Source organism: Zootermopsis nevadensis, unplaced genomic scaffold (genome assembly GCF_977971745.1).
Source record: "Zootermopsis nevadensis isolate Lab colony 2312 unplaced genomic scaffold, Znev_1.0 Znev_ptg000022l, whole genome shotgun sequence".
Taxonomy (NCBI): Eukaryota; Metazoa; Arthropoda; class Insecta; order Blattodea; family Termopsidae; genus Zootermopsis; species Zootermopsis nevadensis.
In genome coordinates, this window is record NW_028259154.1 from 4,147,181 (window position 1) to 4,161,798 (window position 14,618).

The 14,618-nt window shown below is 38.6% G+C and overlaps 2 protein-coding genes and 1 long non-coding RNA gene across 3 annotated transcripts; 2 read left to right on the forward strand and 1 right to left on the reverse strand.

Annotated features, from left to right (window-relative positions):
• Positions 1-1,028: 1,028 nt before the first annotated feature.
• Positions 1,029-5,618, forward strand: LOC147872945 (uncharacterized). Its single transcript, XM_022079016.2, has 6 exons — positions 1,029-1,162; positions 1,792-1,907; positions 2,231-2,297; positions 3,542-3,627; positions 4,017-4,170; positions 4,754-5,618. The coding sequence occupies exons 2-6, from the start codon at positions 1,815-1,817 to the stop codon at positions 4,972-4,974; spliced, it is 621 nt and encodes a 206-aa protein (XP_021934708.1). The 5' UTR covers positions 1,029-1,162; positions 1,792-1,814; the 3' UTR covers positions 4,975-5,618.
• LOC147872946 (uncharacterized) lies at positions 5,332-6,914 on the reverse strand. Its single transcript, XR_015536407.1, has 2 exons — positions 6,666-6,914; positions 5,332-5,920 (listed from the first exon to the last, which is right to left on the reverse strand). It is a non-coding gene; the product is annotated as an uncharacterized LOC147872946 (long non-coding RNA).
• Positions 6,912-14,038, forward strand: LOC110837159 (uncharacterized). Its single transcript, XM_022079015.2, has 7 exons — positions 6,912-7,497; positions 9,800-9,891; positions 10,961-11,042; positions 11,884-12,006; positions 12,484-12,569; positions 13,311-13,461; positions 13,847-14,038. The coding sequence occupies exons 1-7, from the start codon at positions 7,449-7,451 to the stop codon at positions 13,930-13,932; spliced, it is 669 nt and encodes a 222-aa protein (XP_021934707.2). The 5' UTR covers positions 6,912-7,448; the 3' UTR covers positions 13,933-14,038.
• The last annotated feature ends 580 nt before the right edge of the window (positions 14,039-14,618 follow it).

Consider the following 14,618-nt stretch of genomic DNA (forward strand, 5'->3'; position numbering starts at 1 on the left):
AATTTGCAAATTAATCTTTCGAAATTAGTATCTTAATTGTGATCGGTTTGGCTTCACTTCAGTTAAATGATTGTTAACAAATACTGTGGTGGCATAATCGGGTTATTCAACACAGTTTATACCAAAGCCCTAAACTGAAAGCGACTCTCGCCCACTTCCCAGTCTCAATACCATTCACCCAACTCCTACCTCTTCGAAATGGATATTTTCCAAGAGATCTCCCCATCCAAATTCTGCATGCTTTTCTTGTTTCCTTATTAAAATGTGGAATGTTACATTTTCAACGACAATAGCAGACGAATAAGTTTCCTCTGCGAGAAAGTAACTTCCTGAAATCAAATATTTACCCTTCAATTTACTATTACATGTTCGGTGTTTCTGAAATATACTGCACCATTTTAGGGGCGTGTACCCTGATGTGCAGAAAACAATTAAAAATGTCTATGTACGTGTATGTCCTTGGACGTTTTATTTTCGAGCTATGGGCCGAATATCGCCTGACTTAAATCCTCTAGATTTCTTTTTAGTTACAACGCCATCTCAAAATAATTGTTTGCTACAACACAGACAGACCAATGACCTTGGACCATTTATTAATTATTCTGGATTGATGGCCGTCTTCTGGACATAATGAGTACTCCTTCAGGATCTTGACATTGGTTTAAATTCAAAGTAATTATGATTAACTTCGTATGACAAGGTACAGGCTGCATATAACAGCATAGGTCTGTAAAACTACACTGTTGGTGCAAACCGCGGTTAAGAAGCCACACAATCTTCAAAGTTATAAATTACTTTCATGCAGTCAAAGAATTTATTAATGATACACGCATTATGAAGAGCCAGTTTGCAGTTGATAAAGCGTCGTTCGTACTGTGTTTATTGCACTGGAAGTTACCGTCTGTTTCAGAGGGTTTGTCCACTTCTGAGCATGGAACTATGACGCAAACAACATTTTAATTGTAAGGGATATTTTTTACATGCAAAGGGAAATTTACGCTGCTTACGGAGAAAAGTTTGTGGCTAGGTGTTGGCAACCCTGTGCTACAGCTGACTGATAGTCGGTGCGGTAACATTGCTAATGAGGGAGGAGCGAACAAGGAAGAGCTGCGGAGTTAAGAACAACTTTGTGTCGGTGTTAGGAGTGGGGAACCATTGTAAGGTATGTAATATATTAAATTACGTCTGTTTCAACTGTACGTTGTATAAGATAGAGTAGGACGTGCACGTGCGTAATGCTTGTAAGGCGAGCGTAAAATTTACTTTGACAACACTGCATGGCGTCACCGTAAATTGTGGTTGTCAAATTTACCCACAATGACACCGCTGGCCCATCGTCTGTTTTTTGGCCGCTGAAGGGCTTCAAATTATTTAACACTACGCTATCCCACGCACCAAATGGGGTGAGTGGTCAGCATCACGCCCCACCCCAGAGCTGCTCTGGACGCAGAGGCTAGAGGAAAAGTCCTCTGCCCCCGTCGGGACTGAGCTATCCCAGCTCATATTGTATTTGAGTAAAAGACATAGAACTGAGACTTTAATTGCTTTAGTGTATAAAATCTTAGGGGAGGATCATGCAGATATAACACCACGTTCTTAGAGGCTGCTTTGTATGCACCAGTCACTCGCTTATATCTTTGTCAAGGTCAAGTGTTCTGGTAATAAAACGGAAATCCTGCCTGTGCTGATCATGTGACACACTTCCCAGTATTGTGATTCGCCTACTTATCAGAAGGATGTCTGAAGTCAGATTGTGAACGATCGGTGTGTAATTTGTTTCCTTGCTAACAGGGACCAGGATCCAGAAATCAGCTATGGCCATTTCAAAATGTCTTCCAGTCTTGAAGCACTTTATTGGTGGATATTCTTTGAAAACAGGAGCAATTTTCACAGGATGGCTGGGTTTGGTAAGTCCTTACTGAAAAGTAAAATATTTATATTTGTGTATTCTTCACTGCACATTAAACAGACCCTTGTCACGCCCTTTAAAATCAGCATCGCCCTTCGTTGTAAGACCACTTCATGTCTGTTCAAGATATTTAACAGGCAGTGAAAGAGTTAATTTATTTGCATAAATATAATTCACATTCTTTTTAAGATATATCATTTTGAAAATGTATTATAAGAGTTGTCAAAAATATTTTGAATATGTCTGACAAAATCAGGTTTTTGGTTTGATGTAAACAAAACACAGTCATTCTCTTTTCCTTACTCTCTGTGATTATTACAGGGTGCGGATGTGTTGGAATTGGTGCTTTCTGTGGTGTATTTCCTTGCGTATGGCAGACAATTACCTGGTAAGAACTATCTTAGATATGTGTCGGAGGAAAATACTCATAGTTGTATTTATTCACGACATAATATGACTAAAAATATTATTTCTACGTAACTTGCTTATGACAAGCCACTTTTAAACTTTTTTTAGTTTCATATGATGTACCCAAATGTGATAAATACTGACTTCGTGATTTCATGATGTGTCTTTAGTAATTATAGTAAGAGTATCTTTCCCTTTTGGCGTACTCCATGCAGCAAAATCCACAATAACCAGAAACCAGTATATTTATTTCACTTTTCCAGATGTCCAAAGCTCTTGCTGGTTACGTTTTAAATTGTCGCCTCGTCTGCTGTCCTCTGATTGACTGTCACGTGGAATGGCATCTCAGTTGGCAACTTATATCGCTGTATTCATTGCTGAAGTTTACTGAGATTTTTCTGCATGAGACTGGTGTCTTATGCAGAAAAATCCTGAAAATGTTTTGAGTACAGTAATAAAACTCAAAATACAGGAAGCTGAAACTTCAAAATGATTTAATTATGAAACTTGACAGAAAAACTATCTTGAGTCCTGTAACTGGTTTCTTGTTCAAAATTACTTCATGCCTTCAATAACAGAATCATTTATTAATGTCAATTACAGAGAAACATTTCAAAAATCAAAATTACATTACAAAATCATATATAAATATTTTTATTGTAATAAGTTTTCACTAGTTTTAAATTAAAACTAATACTTAAGATGTTTGTAAACAGTAAGTGGTCACGCCTACTATTTTGAATTATGTAGAATAAATTAAAGAGAAATTGTAATGTTTTTTTAAATATTTATTTCATAATCCATAATGCATCACACGATCAGTATGAGACTGTGTGCTTTTGATATATCCTTGCAGTTCAAAGATATCTGCCTTCTGGATTGTAGCACCGTGTTTTATAGTAGAAGTTGGTAAACCTGTACTCATCACCATGCGACCTCAAATCCTCGCTTGCATGCAGTTGATACAAATGCTAACAAGAAGCAGTTTATTAAAATCCTGTATTTAGAGGCGTCATAATTTTTCCTTATCAAAACACAGAGATTTATCTTCTACATGGGGACAACTCTGGGATTATTTATCTTTACTCTCCGTGCGACAGACCTTGCATGTGATCTACCTGACTGTGCGTTGCACTAGCATGTCATTAAACATTTAGAACCAGTCTGGCAGCCTCGTGATTCAAGATGTGGATCCCGTTAATGAGACGCTGCTGTTTGTTACAGACTGGGAGTTGCTGCTCGTTAGTGCAGTGGGTGGATGCGCTGTAGGTGGGAGTGTCTGTGGACTGCTTTTGTACGGAGCCTACAAAGTAAATACATTCATATTTGAACACTGCAGTTTGTTTCTTTACGTTGGGTTCACTGTATTTTAATAGTGTGAGGTCCTGAACAGAACACAGATATTAAATGATTGTCGGATGACGATAAAAGCGTATAAATATCCATTCCTGGGGCAGTATTTTAACTTACGAACGCTGTTGGCCGACGTTTCTAAGTCTCTTCCGTAAACATCTTGGCAATTATGCACGGCTAATGACGTATTTACGTGATTCAGAAGTGAATCTGAGTAAGTCACTGGTGCTTATTGAGTGCCGAGTTGAAAATTCATTATATCTGTGTTTGAGTACGTTCCATGAATTTCGTGGGGAGAACGCTGTTAATTTAATATTTAAATCGTCTTCATTTATTGTGTTTACAGGCAAAGCGTTCTTTCCTGGTGCCGTACCTGATACTGGGAGCTCTAGGCATCATCTCAAGTTCTCTTGTTATATCCATTATTGGCATTTATGCTGTCTTACATGACTTTAATACCTTTGCTGCCTCCATGATGCTTATTGGAGCACTGATAATTGGTAAGCATTATCAATTAAATAAATTAAAATATTTCGTACTAATTAATAGGCAGACATGACAGTGTCTGAAGATGGCTGTCTTATGGGTTGTTCCGCCACGTAGTCTGGCAGATCTTACCGACACCCTCATGATCGAGGCGGCGAGTACATCTGAAATGTCAGTAAACTTATGTATTATTTAAAAAGAGTTACCAAGTTAAGATCTTTCTTTACAGTCAGGATGGACCTGAAAGTGAACTGTACGGTGAGTGCGTTGATAAAGACTTTGAATTTCTTTATTTTTGGTTTTTTTTTAAAAAAACAGGATAGTATTAAAAATATATTAAAATTGGCCGTCAATCACAATATAAGATAATTAAAGATTAAAATATCATATCTTATATCTTATAAATGATAGGATAATTTGAAAATGATGAACTATAAAAGATGCAGAAGGAAGTGGGCTATTTAGGTACGATATCAAACAGACGGAACCAGCGAGGCGACATTCCACAGGACTTCAGTGAGATGCAGTATCAGCATTCTGAGCTGTTCCTTATAACGTTACCCGCAGACAGTGTGAATGCTTGTTTTCTGATTCCAGTTTTCTTGGCTTATTTGTGGCTGATTGTCTTCAGTTACTACCAGCAGCTTCAAAAGTGTACTTTGCTCGAGCATCGAGGCTCTGTGGAAACTGTTCTCACTATGCCAGAAAACGGAGACGTCCACACGTCACATCACAAGTTTCTCCTTCGTGGAAAATGTGATGGGGCAGCCACTGGTCACATTCCAGACACAAAACAACTGATCTGCGATGAGAAGTAGTGTTTCGGCAATGCTGCAACTTTGCGACTCGGTAGCAAAATGAATTCAGCAACATAATTCTGAAGATGCTACTTAAAATTTGACGAAAGAATAGCTGCATTTTATATATAAGAATAATTTCAAAACATATGCTTATGTTTTATTAAAAATGTTAATCTGTAACTGAATTAGTAATCAGCGAATCTAAATTATGCAACAACTAGTTCCATTATACATCTCGCTTGTACTTATTAGCCACCCCAATTTCTCGTGGAGCGTTGTAGGTTCTGCTCAGTTATCTTATTCTATTTGATACTCTAACCACGAGAGATGATTTAGCATCATTTAGTCTTCCTTTTCCTAAGATATTTCCACTTCAACTAATAATGGCGTTACCCATCCTGTGTTCACACATAATTAAATGATGTTACGTGCGATGTAGCCAGGTCCAAAAAACAGGCGTACACCTCGAAGTGTACAGGGAATAAGGGCATTTGACCCTGGCTTGAATTTTTAATTCTTATGCTTTGTGGGAGACTACAGCTTCTGCTACCACTCTACTCCTTTCATGGCCAACATTCCATGTTGACGGACTCGGATATTATGGAGCCTATTCTTGATTAGACAGGAAAGCTCTTAAACAATAAAGTATTATTATATAAACAGTAGTCCTTTGTATTATTATTTATGAATGTTGTGAACAAATTGCTTGCCCACGTTGAGCGAAAAGGAAAAATAATCTTCCCTGCTTTCTTCTGTTTGTGGTGAAACCTGTCGAGCGGTGCCATGAATCTCGCACTTTTTTAATGCGACGCTGACATGTTTCAAAGTCGAAATGTAGGAGAAAGATTAAAGTAAAGCTGCCCCACTGGACAGGTGATATAGCTCCTCATTCTTAATCTCGGCCTTAGATGGGGTGAGCAGTTAGCATCACGCCGCTTCCACGCTTTACCCCAGGGAAAGGACTCTGTGAAAAAGATTAGAGGGAAACACATTTATCGGGTTGCTTGTATTTCGTCACTCTGTGACAGACTCGTCACTTTCTTCTGCTCTGGGTGCTGCTGACATTGACTCAGCTCTCCAATGTGCAAGTCAGCTGGTCGCTGAGAAGTGACCAGAATTTTCACCACGGACGATAATAAACATTTTTAGTCTTTCTTTTCCAAATGCAAATTTAAGTTTATGACGTCATTGTGCTTACAGCATGCGTCTGTCCGTACCTCACAAAATTTTCTGCAAGTATAAACTTTTAATAACATTTCGTATGAACGATATACCATCGGCAGCTAATCGATAATCGATAATAACAACATGGCGGACGCAAGAATTTGTTAAGTGAGTGTCACAGTAGTACCAGTTACGACAAATTTGACGTTTGTGAAGACCGTAGGCCACGTAAGTAATAGATTATTTATAATGGACAAAAAGAACAATGTGCAACATATTCAAAATAACAAGAAACAAAAATTTTCTGGCTCGACTAGGATTCACCTGAGAATGGGTCGATTAAGCCAGTGGTATTCAACCTTTTTTGTTCGCGTACTCCCCAGATATAATTTCTCTTCAACTTTGCACTCCCAATGTTGTTGGTGTATAATTCAAGTTATACATAGTATATAATCTACATTTAAAATAAATTAAATAAATTACATTACTGATTATTTAGCGTGTATAATAAAGTAATATATATATTTCTTTTAAATACCACGTACCCCCTAAGATGTCTTCGCATAACACAGGTTGAATATCACTGCATTAGGCTATCACTACAACTAAACTACGTTTAGTTACTTGAATTCTGATTCACATAACCTTAAATTGATACCGGCATTCGAAGGCGTACGAGTAGGAAAACAGGCTTTGTAAGTTATGCCCGATAGAGGCGCTACCAGTCCTGCTTCTATACGAGAGGTCTGGTTAAAATCTCAGCTCGGATGTCGGCTATCTTAACCGTGAGTTAAGTTGTCATCCCGGGCAAACGAGTAGACACTATTTTAAATAGGCCACGCCACTTAATGTATTAGTGTTCATGAAGACCCTCTGTTTCAACTTCTCGTCCACCGGCAATTCACAGCGATTCTCTGACGTTTTGTGACAGATGGATTCATTATAGTCACTATTTTGGACACCGTGCACTGTCTGATTTACATTTAATACACGCTGACGTTTGGGTAGTTTGGTCTATCCTGTCTTCAGGTGACTGTCATGATACGGAGTGGAACCAGGGATCTTTCAAATGCTGCCATGGTACGCTAACCATCAGACAACGGTGGCCTTGGCCTAATCGCGGATAGAGTGACTCCCGAGAAATCGTGTGTGTTAAATATGCCTCAGATTATCGATATGTCCAACATAGTGTTGCGATAACTCCACAACCAGTTCTGAGTATTAAGAATATTCTCAAAAGAATTTTGAGCTTCCAGACAAGGCCAAGCATTACATACCGGTTGTTATGAAACCCACTCGCTATAGTAAAGCATCTTAAAAATTCAGTCATGCAGTTATATTTTGAACCCCGAAAGAGTCGGACATCCAAAATGGAAGGTAAGAGTTTCTTTAACATTATTCTGACGTATTATTTTTTTTCTTATTTGAGATTTTGAAATCTCGATTAATGCAATCTACTGCTGATCAATTGTGCAACATCCCGGTAACACGACTGTGTTCTCACTGTCAATTTCCCACAAACATTCCACTGTTTTACGAGTGTTCTATAATGTTAAGTATACTATAATGAAGATATAAACTATTATCTGGATCGAAGATTTTTAATGGCAAGGGTATAATCGGAATTCATGCTCATAAATTACGTTCAAAAGAGGTCGCTATTGGATCCCGCCATAAGTAATTCAGTAAATTCTCACCCAATTTACGAGAGAACCAGTTTAACCCTTTGCGGTCCCTTTTAAATACCACTAAGGCTCTCTGCTGGTCTATTTAAGTGCCATTAAGCTGTATAAATTCAACTGCTATTATGAACTAATTTGATTTTTTATATAACTTGCACAAAACGGAATAATCTTTGCTAAATATGGTGAAAATATGTTCTGAGAGGATCACAGTTCCTCTTGTTTGAATACTGCCCGTGTGAAATATTTTTCACGGACTGTACCACTGTCGATAGCGGGATGTGTAATAAGTGGTGCCTTTCGTTAGAGAATAAAGCAAGTCCAGGGCGGTAGATATGACTTTGGCGACGTCTAAACATCTCTCATTACATGCGGTTAGAAAGCTGGCCTTGTAATCCTGGGGTCTCGGGTTCGATTCCCGGCGCTGCCCGAATTTATAACTTGTGTTGGGCAAGGCCGTGGTCTAGGCAACACGGAGGTTTCCTCCGTGGCATCCCAACAATTACTCCATTCACACACAGAAGAAGGCAATGGCAAACCACTTCAGGATCATCTGCCAAGAACGTATATGAACAGGTCCCAGTCCGAGAAAAGGATGGAAGGATCCTGTTCATATGGACCTGTCGTCAGACAGAACACTAAATAAAATAAATACGATGTATAAGCATTGGATTTCATATTCTCAGAGCTGTGCTACCTTTCGCGCTGATTTTGTTGGGAAGTTCAAGACCAAGTTCAACACCAGGAAAGTGAAACATAACGCGAAGTCACTACCCATAAAGAATGCTTCATAAGAAGACGAATGAATTTGCATATGTCACTGGTGGATTTCTTAATGCGTTTCCTACTGGGAAGATTGGATATTTGTTTTATAACTTTATCAGATATAAAATATTTCTATTCTAAGTAAATATAACATCTACACACCCGATGGTATTCCTTCATTATATGATGTATGGCAAAACACTTGGTGTGGAATTCTGGCTTCTTTGGACACGTATCAGAATTAGACGACTTTTTCATCCTGCATCCTTTCACTATTTATTTTTTAATCTCAATGGTCAACTTGACCGTCGTCGTCGTCGGGGTTTTCTTGCGAAGGTACCACGGTGGTTTCGCCTTGCCCTCCGTGGCCAGTCTTAACCCACCAGACTGGAAAAGAAAGGACGCGGACCAACATCCATGCCTTGAGTGGGACTCGAACTCACGGTCAGGCGTACGTGGACCATGCGTAAGACCGCGTTTCACTGCGTCGGCCTTTCACTATTACAAGGTTGATAAAGTATTTTTGTTTAAATCTTGTCAGTCTAATCACAATAAAATTCCTATTAAACATTAAAATATTACTATAATTAACATTTAAATATTTAAAATATATTAAATGATGTTCTCTATCGAAATGTTCGATTTACATTAGATCATCACTTTTTTACACGACATGTTTCAGTTCTAAAAGAACCATCTTCAGGTGTATAAAATTATATAAACTTAAATATAATTTCTTAAATGCAACTTTTAGTCAGATGTTTATCAGATTTCAAATGATGTTTTCTTCCAGATTTTATTGTATTTTTAATATCGTATTCGAAGTTGTTCTGTATATGTACGTCGTGCTTAACATGATTTTGTGTGGGTGAACGTTTTGTTGTTGTTTTTGTATTATCCTGTAAAGTAAATAATATAAAGACAGAAATGAAGTTGTGGATTAGTTATGTCCGTCTGGAAGTATTGCCGTGTTTGAACTTCCCGGGGTTAAAGCCGGCCGGGGCGTGATGCTGACCACTCACCCCCATCTAGTGCCGAGATCAAGAATGAGTAGGAGCTATACCTTCTCTCCCCCCAAGCGCCTACATGGCGTATAGTGGGACAGCTTTAATTTACTTACTCAATCTACAATGTGGCACTAATATATAAATTCGGTTACGAGAATACTTGGTGTTGCTGTTTCAAACAGCGCACTAAAGCAATTAATATGTTCTTTCTTGGTGCCTGTGAAGCCGTTCCAAGAATATCGTCCGTGTTGCTGTGTGTCCCAGTCCCGAAGGGGTCAGTAATTAGACGAGCCTTGGTCCTTGGGCGGTTTGGGTTGGTGAGTTGATGAACTCTCGACGTTTAATTATCATAATTCATTGAATTGAATTATACTTTTTAAGCACAAATCATATGAATCGCAGGTTTAATATTTAAACCTATCACATATGTCCCTGTAGGTCGTCTCTTGCCATGATAAGTAGTGACAACCTAAATATTTAGGCAGTTTTCAAGTTTCTGGTACGAAGTATATTTATTGATACTAAATATTTATTTACAGATAGAATTATTGTTCGTATTTGTCTGATTGTGTTACGAGGAGCGTAGTAGAGGAGCTTGGTATTTTAATCTCGACCGACGTTCTGGTAGGATGAACTATTATTAAAAAAAACCTGGCCAGCAAAGGTAAAGGTTTGTCGAACTTTCTGCTTTTAAAAGATTTCGCTCTTTCAAACGTTTTATGCTGTCCTCGTAACTCCATTTTATCCGATTCCCGCTTTACAGCACACCAATAAGTTTTAAGTAAAAATTTGCTGTGATTTTTTTATAATACAGTCAAAAACCACTCATCGACAAAACGCCATAACATTAACTCGAATTAAGAACATGCTAGTAGTTAGACGTCAGACCATTGTTACTGGAGGAATATAATTTTTTTTAAAATTTCTTCATTCAGTAAAATTTTTATTGTTTGCTTGAACTGCCATCTGTTTTGAACACTCGTAAACACAAGGGATACGGGTATCCGCTCTCCATAGCTCAGCCGAGACAATTGCATGCTACATACCACTCGAGTATTCTTCCATTATATGAGATTCTTGCGATGATGGTAAACTAATGTGAATGTTTCTACAAGATTATTTTTAAACCTTTATAATTTTTGAGTAATCGAGTAACTTGAACCAAGTTGATCAAACTGTTACACAAGATTTATTGCAAAAATCATTTTCAAGATTTACGTTAACGGAAACATCAGAGATATTAAAGAAAGTATAAACCCTGGTCATCTTTAACATTTTCAGTCTTTTCATTTTAATGTAATATTTTCATTGTCTTTTGTACGTACAGAGCATCTACCATTACGATAACATCCGCGGATAGACACATGTTGTACCAATTGTTTTTAGTGTGCTCCACAGATGGCGTACGTCGCGCTCATTGTGTGGACAACAATAACCACCCCGGATTTCCTAACCGAGAAACATAATGGTAAGATTATATACAGCCAAGACAGAGTGACCCCCAGTGACACGTTATCCAAACTGAGTTTCTCTTTAAACAGTCAATATTATTAATTGTTAATAATCGTTTAAAAGAGGTCTCTCATTTTCCGTGTAACTTATCAAAAAAGGGGGGAAAAACAACTTATTTCAATCTGAACTCACGAGAGGCGCTTTGAACTGTTGCTAGGATTTGTCACTTGTAACGTATTTATTAAAATGCTTCATATTGCGCGGTAAAATATTCTTTTGTTTTTGTACAAAATCCAGTTTTTTCTCCCCAGAAAGTTTAAGCCTGCCTGCCAAGGCCAAAGCTTTTATCCTGCATAACATAACACGTGGACTAACATAACCTCTTCAAAAACATAAAATGGCGATAATACGACGTGTTTCACAAGTATGTTATCACATAAGTCACATAAAAGGACTAAAAATAAACCAAGTTCTTTGTCATTTTTAAAGGTTTAACTACATTGCCCCATACGCTGATAAACTTATGTAATATTTCAAGGTGGCTGACGTGGATGTCGACATTTAGGCTTGTCTGATATTGTCTTCGTATAAATTACGTGGTATTCTGTGTAATAACTGCACCTCGTGTTCTGGGACATGAAATTAATCACTTTTTTGAAGACGTAAAGACGGGATGGGACGAGACGTGTTTGCCAGATTCCCGTCCATTTTTGAACGTGCATAAAGGTTAGAGAAGATTCAATATATACTAAGGCAAAACGGTCCAGAATTTGTTCTGTCTCCAAGAACACTGGAGAGATTTCGATTAAATTTGTTTGTAGACTGGACTAAAATAAGTGTTTTGATGTGTTATGCAGGCGTTAAGACGAAGCGAGGGGAGGGGCGGATTGTAGAATCAGCAGGAGAAATCGGCGTCGATCTCAAGTCGATCCATATCAAAATCTACATTGACTTATGGCAATACGAGGCAGTGACGACAGGTGAGATTACTTTTATCAGTACATGATTATTATTCCATCCATTCCCCACTTTATAGGGCATTTACTTCAATGTACCCGAGACAAACCTTGCCCCTGAGGTACACAGCGCAGTGGCTATTTCCGAAATACATTTTGTTCTTAATACGTGTATAAATTTATTGTGAGGGATGACTGTACATTTTACGACAGCGTCTTTCGAATGGTCTATGAAGATCCTAAAATCGCGGTCTTCTGAAGTTCCCTGACGTCGTCTTCGCCCGGGATGTTGGCCAAATATTTTCTGAGTGACCTGGAGACAGTTCCATTGCTCCTATAATTATTGGGATCACTTTTCCTTTCACTTTTCACATTCGTTGTATTTCAACGAGAAGATCCTTGTATTCTTCCTGTCAGTCGGGATCTTTCTGTCGTGTTCCATTCCTTTGTCCCACCCCCGTGTCTCGTGTCTTCTGAAACACCTTATCTCCGTTCCTACAGACGTGTGGCTTGGGCAATCAGCGCTGCTGCTGTTTCAGGTCACAGCGCTGATCCTCAATGGATTCCTGCTTCGTCGCATCCATCGGGTGAGTACAAACTTCAGATTAACTCGAGTAGCGAGGATACATACGACAGTAGTCGCTCTGTTGATGAAGACGTTCCACGACTTTAATGAATCTAAAAGATTCGCGTACCCAGAGCCAAACGGATCCAGTCCATAACGACAACCCCCTAAGATCCATGAAGATCATACTTTTCCACCAAGTCTTATGTAAGAAGGCAGGCACGTCCTTCTACAACCTTTTATATTGAGATTGGAAAAGTATAATCCTGTGCTCTCCTCCATTATCATACCACGTTTCGTGAACATCTGTCAACGGTTTAGAATTTTAAAGGGGAAGTTAACGCACGAACATACGGTGATCCAGCGGTCGATTTTTTGTCTTCAAGCAGTGAAAGAATGTTATAACTCTTATGATTCGAATGTGTTAGAATGTACAGTTGATTCATTTGCCTCGGAGAAGGTCATTTATGGCTGAGTATACCGGGGACATTTCAATAACCCTTTGGGCCACTGATTTTCTTGGAAATGTGGTTTATTTTCCTGCCATTATTATGTTATTGTTTGCAAACGCAATATCAGACACAAAATCTAAAATAAAATACTATTTCAAAGTCTTTTTGAACTTCTCCAATTGTGTTACATGCAGAATCAGCATTCGAAAAATAATTCGCAAAGAAAGCAGAAAACTTTTCCCTGTGACGATGAATAAATCAGACATTAGCCACCTGCATTTCCTTCATCCGACGTTTTGCGTTTGCTTCAGGGTAGACCCATCTTGATCCTGCCGTACCTCACGCTGAGCGTTCAGATCTATTTCTACAACCTGCAGGGAACGTACCTGTTCTGCGTCCACGTACTGTCACATGACAGCGTATTGAGACTTCTTCTGCTCTGCGAAACCACAGTTTGTTTCGGTAAGCGAAACTCATTTCACGTTATTGCTTTTTGTAGGCAAATGTGTGCATTCTATTAGTGTAAATACCAAGCGATGTTTCGTAACCAATTGCGTCTGCATCCGCCCTTTTTCCTTCAAACTCCCTAAGAGTCCTGAGGCACATTCACACCTTCTGATAATGACTCTGGTCCTCCTACAGACGTATTCACTTTTACGTCGTGGATCATGTACAGGGCTTCCAGAAGCTCCGATCGGCTGAGTTATGTTATGAAAAAGAGAAATGTTCTAAGGCGTAATTTGACAGTCTGGGTCTGCCTTAGTCCAGCGAGGGGTAACATTAACTATAAAATGCCACAATTTCTCTCTAACCATTTCAACGTGCGTTATTTCCTTCCTGATGTCAGCTCTAGCACCATCGGTGTGGAGGATCATGCACACTCATTACTACCTACCGGACAAGAAGACCACAATGGTGAATAGACATGGCTGATGGCTCCTTGGTAGTGTACACTCATGGAAAAGTGGTTGCTTTCTATTTGGTAAAACCCTGTAACGTACTGAGATTATATTTGTGCAATTGTGATGTTGTTCAGAGATTCATTCTTTTATGTCTGGAATCGTGGTATAATTCTTTTAACCCATGTATCATTTAAACCTTCGAATAAGATAATTTTTATACAAAACTGTAAAGTCATATTAGTACTTCAAATCTAAAACTTTTTGACGATGGTGAAGAGTCAATTGAATAAAAATTTTCTTGGATATTATCCATCGTCTAGTAAATATAAAACGTAAAACGACGTTTCGGAGATGGGACTCTATCTCCGTCTTCAGGTTCCTACACAGTTGGGCCCACTAGATAGAGCTAATCCCTATCTCCGGACCATATAAAACGTAAAACGACGTTTCGGAGATGGGACTCTATCTCCGTCTTCAGGTTCCTACACAGTTGGGCCCACTAGATAGAGCTAATCCCTATTTACTAGACGATGGATAATATCCAAGAAATTTTTTATTCAATATTAGTACTATTTAAACTTCTCCACAGTATTTTAGAGACTGGATTTGTGTAAAGGCGTAATTGACTGGACATGTGGAAGGGGAGGTCGTGTCTTTCGTCAAAGGAACCAAAATTCTACGTCTTCTCCCATCGCGTAAGACGTAACAGACTTTTAC

What these genes read in the sequence shown, in the direction of transcription:
- LOC147872945 (XM_022079016.2), top strand. Translation starts at nt 1,815, where the DNA reads ATGGCCATTTCAAAATGTCTTCCAGTCTTGAAGCACTTTATTGGTGGA. An exon ending in GTATGGCAGACAATTACCTG is followed by an intron (nt 2,298 to 3,541) that starts GTAAGAACTATC and finishes TGTTTGTTACAG; the next exon opens with ACTGGGAGTTGCTGCTCGTT. An exon ending in TTTTGTACGGAGCCTACAAA is followed by an intron (nt 3,628 to 4,016) that starts GTAAATACATTC and finishes TTGTGTTTACAG; the next exon opens with GCAAAGCGTTCTTTCCTGGT.
- LOC110837159 (XM_022079015.2), top strand. Translation starts at nt 7,449, where the DNA reads ATGCAGTTATATTTTGAACCCCGAAAGAGTCGGACATCCAAAATGGAA. An exon ending in TCGGACATCCAAAATGGAAG is followed by an intron (nt 7,498 to 9,799) that starts GTAAGAGTTTCT and finishes GTGCCTGTGAAG; the next exon opens with CCGTTCCAAGAATATCGTCC. An exon ending in ATACGAGGCAGTGACGACAG is followed by an intron (nt 12,007 to 12,483) that starts GTGAGATTACTT and finishes CCGTTCCTACAG; the next exon opens with ACGTGTGGCTTGGGCAATCA.